We start from the raw sequence: 4,158 nt of genomic DNA, 5'->3' as shown, positions 1-4,158 counted from the left end.
TGTTGGAATATTTGAATATATTTCAAATATGGGGCGGCTGTGGTGTAGTGGTAGAGCAGCCGGCTTGGGACCTGAAAGTCTTAGGTTCGACTCCCCGCCATACCCACATGTCGTGGTGTCCTTGAGCAAGACAGCTAACCCTAACTGCTCCCCGGGCGCCTCACATGGCTGCCCGCTGCTCCACCTGGGTGTGGATGGGTTAAAGGCAGAGCACAATTTCGTCATTGTGTGGAAACATACACTGATGACAAATAAAGCACCCCTTTACCTTTTATTTAAATCTTATTTAAAGATTAGTTAGAACCGTCAGTTAAATATAGTTTTTATTTTTTGTGTTCCACATTTATCTTCACCTTAAAGCAAACATTAATCCTCCAGCAGCAGCAGGACTCTAAATGTAATAATTTCCTGTGTGTCAGCTCAGAGACCAGCAGGGGGCAGTCTAACACAAGCAGCTGCCACTGAAGACAGACCAACATCTTTATGTACAGGTATGTACCTTTTTAAAGTATCTTTTTGTTTGTATTTTTCTCTTTAAGCTGAAAATGATGTAGAAGTAAAACTGAGGAATCAAACCTCAGACCTGCAGGTCCAGACCACATCAACAGGCAGTCAGCAGCTTTTCTCTGTTTTTATTTAACTTCCTGTTTTTATTCACCTGCAGACTCAAACCTGTCGCTTCAGATGAAATCTAAAGGTCAAACATTTTCTCTGCTGCATCCTCAGAATATTTTAGCACAAATCTTTTCTGCAGCCCTCGTTCACCTCGACTACTTAGTTAAAGTATTTTCAGGGGTCAACATTTGGGAAACATTAAGCTTTAAAGTGAGGAAACAAGCCTCCACCCAGATTCAGTTTCTGTGTTTCTGAATCACAACAGAGAGAGAAGCAGCTGCTCAGCTTCCTGCAGGAGTGAGGTCATCAGGAGGGGATTTACAGCAACGAGACCATCCAGCAGAACCCTTCGCACATTCTTTTAGGTGACCCCAACACCTCGGGTTCTGCTGGGTCCAGCTCCACAGATCCAGACTTTAGTCGTTGGACTGTTTCAGTGAGAGAGCTCAGAGCTGAATGTCAGCTGAACAAGCTCAAACTGAGATGTTAAAATGCTAAAGAAGCCGTGTGCTAAGCTAAAATAAAAGTTTAAATCAGGTTGATTCTAAAAACAGGTTTGTTCAGATATTTAAGTGTTTGTTGATAAAATTCAATATTTGTAAAAATCACAGCAGCTGTTTCCTGAACGAGCCGAACCTTTGATTCACAACAGCTAAAAGTCTGCAGAAGTAGTTTAATGATGACTCAGCAGTTAATTCATCATGAAGGTGTCACATGACCTTAAATTAAACATTCAGAAATAAATCATTAAATTAAGTTGATGATGTCATCAGGAGTTCAGATTCTGCAGCTCTCTGTAGAACTGATCCCTGTAAGAAACAGGATGTCTGTTCCAGTCACTTCCTGTTTCACCACCAGCAGCCGGACCGCTTCAACCAGGTGCTCCAAACAAACCTAAACCAGAAGATCTGGTGGACCCAGGTCTAAGGTCCATGATGGAGTTACCTGGAAGAGGGCGGACCTCCCTGATCTGAAGCTGAGTGGTGGTCTGGTCTTGGACTTGAGCTTGTTGTCGGTGTTGGACTTCATCAGGGCTGTCCCTGGTCTCTGATCCTGGTTTATGGACAGGATCTCAAGGTGCAGTCGTGGAGAGGAGGGGGTCTGGTTTGGGAACCACAGGGTCTCACTTTATGCAGATGATGTGGTTCTGTTGGCTCGTAGGACCTTCAGTGTGCACTCTAGATCTGAGCCCATGGTTCTGTAAAAGGCTGATGGATGGATTGGGGTTTCRTCAGTAATGAGGGCGTTGCTTCGGTCAGTCGTGGTGAAGACAGCGCTGAGTCAAAGGCAAAGATGGATTTACTGGCCTGTCTTCGTTCCAACCCTCACCTGTGGTCATGAGGCATGGATCATGACCCAAAGAACCAGATCCTCAGCCTTAGAGATGGGGGCGGAGCTTTGTCATCCAGGGGGGAGCTCAGAGTAGAGCCGCTGCTCCTCCACATCTAAAGGAGACAGCTGAGGAGGTTCCTCGGATCAGGAGCCTCCTGGACGCCTCCCTTCAGAGGTGTTCCACACGTCCCACTGGTAGGAGGCCCTGAGGAAGACCCAGGAATCTCTGGAGGGCTTATCTCCAGCCTGGAACCACTCGGAGTCCTCCAGGACGAGCTGGAAAGTGTCTCTGTGGAGAGGGAGGTCTGGGTTTTTCTCCTGGACCTGTTGCCTCTTTGACCCGACTGGGGATGACTTCCTGTTGGTTTTAGGGCATACCTCCAAGAGACTTTTTTCTTGACTTGGGGAGATCTACCAAGGCCCCAAATTTCAGCTCTCTAGGGCTTACCAGTTCCTCTATCTCACGTTAGGTGGCGCTGTCGAGTCATTTGGCCACGCCCATTAAAAATTCCAATGGAATCATGCGACTGTTGCCGGGGGAGACGTAGAAGATGAAGATGGAGCTGGAGGAGCTCTGAGGCTTTCGTGCTAATGAGGCGAGGTCCAGTGGACCTTCAGTCTCTGCCATCATCTCTGAGGTGTTGTCCACTTCCTGTGCCCATGACATCATCAGTCAGTGAGCGTGTGCAGAGCGGACAGGTCCAGGAGCAGATGATGATGATTAACTCTGTTCATATATTACATAATGTTTCATGTGTTGGCTGCAAGTCCTCAGACTAATCAGAAACTGAAGGACTGAGGGTCCACACCCAGCGCGAGCACACACACACACACACACACACAAAGGCTCATCTGTTAGCCATTAGCAGCAGGTCGGTGACAGCAGAATATGGGCGGGGTCAGCCACATACTGTTCACATGATGTATGGATCTACGAACTCTGGGAGAACATTTGGTTTGAGTTTCTCGTCATGTTTGTCTTCATGTTAAAGATGTTTGAAACAAACAGCAGCAGAGACCCTGGGGGGGGGGGGGGGGCTTAAACCTAAAAGCATCAGTTCCATTACAGATGGTATTCAGTTATTTGTACACTAATCTTCAGCTTTGTTTGTCTAAAAATGGCTGAATAATAACGAGCATTCGGCTTGTTATTTGATCAATCCTTGTTTTAATCACAAAGTTTCAGCTCAGTGTTTCTTAAATCAGATGAATTAAAGCCATTTAAAATTAGCTGTGGCAGCTCTTTTCTTTATTTGTATGTGCCCCCCTAAAACACACCTGGCCCCCCCTGGGCCAAGTCTAGCTCCRCCCCTGGCGTGCAGACGACCTGAGTTCAGCTGGGAGGTTCTGAGGTTTTGGAAGCAGCAGGAAGAGTTAACGACAGGAGTTAAAGAGAGAAGCTGTGTTTCAGTAAAATCTGTTAAAATGTAAAACCAGCAGTTTGGTCCAACTCTCTGAGACGTGGTTCAGCTCTGATGGATGTTCTGCTGTGAGGTCTGAGGGTCCAAACAGGACCGGGTTCAGGACCAAACTAAACATTGTTTATGTCTGAGGGGGATTTTTCACCTTTTTTATTTTTTTATTTTTCTGGTGAACATTGTTTTTACAATGTGTTGCAACCAGAAGTCAGACCTCACTGGTTCTGATGGAGACGCTCATTTATTTATTTATTTGATATTTTTTCTTCAGATTCCTGGGAGGAGAACTGACAGTTGTGTGAGAAACAGGAGAAGACAGCTGAAATGTCTCTGCAGTGTTTTGATTTGAATAAACAAGCAGCTTGTAGAAACCAGTTTGAGTTGAAAACATTTGGACCTTTCTGTTGTTTCAGATAATTCACTTTATCTGATTTTATCTGTAAGAACTTGTTGATTAAATTATAAAACAGAACAGAAACTAAATCCTCTTTAGATATAAAAGGTTCAACATCTCATTAAAACCACTCCTTTCTAACAAACATCTATTTTCCTGATGCAGGATGAAACATCCAGACCGGGCCTCTGAACCAGGTCCAGAACCGACTCCCTACAGGACCTCCTCGATCCGTCCAACGTGCAGAAACACACCTGCAGCAGGAGTTCACMTTCCAGATGAAAGGTTTTTACACAGAACTGAAAGTCTTTCCAAACCAGAACCTTTAGAACCGGATGTTCCTGATGGAACCAGGGGCGGAGCTAGGATTTTATGCAAGGGGTGGCCGGGGTCCGGGGG

General features: G+C 45.6%; 1 protein-coding gene across 1 annotated transcript in view; it reads left to right on the top strand.

The window, feature by feature from the left end:
• Positions 1–221: 221 nt before the first annotated feature.
• The window catches only part of LOC106531973 (peptidase inhibitor 16), a gene marked incomplete at its 3' end in the record, with an annotated part of 17,442 nt that continues 13,505 nt past the window's right edge, over positions 222–4,158 (top strand). The window contains 2 exon segments of the mRNA XM_014027935.1: positions 222–491; positions 3,925–4,044. Coding sequence (XP_013883389.1) covers positions 4,038–4,044 — 7 coding nt within the window.

This window comes from Austrofundulus limnaeus, unplaced genomic scaffold, assembly GCF_001266775.1.
Source record: "Austrofundulus limnaeus strain Quisiro unplaced genomic scaffold, Austrofundulus_limnaeus-1.0 Scaffold700, whole genome shotgun sequence".
NCBI lineage: Eukaryota > Metazoa > Chordata > Actinopteri > Cyprinodontiformes > Rivulidae > Austrofundulus > Austrofundulus limnaeus.
Note: the sequence above shows the minus strand (reverse complement) of the source record. Positions and strands in the feature narration are given on the sequence as shown.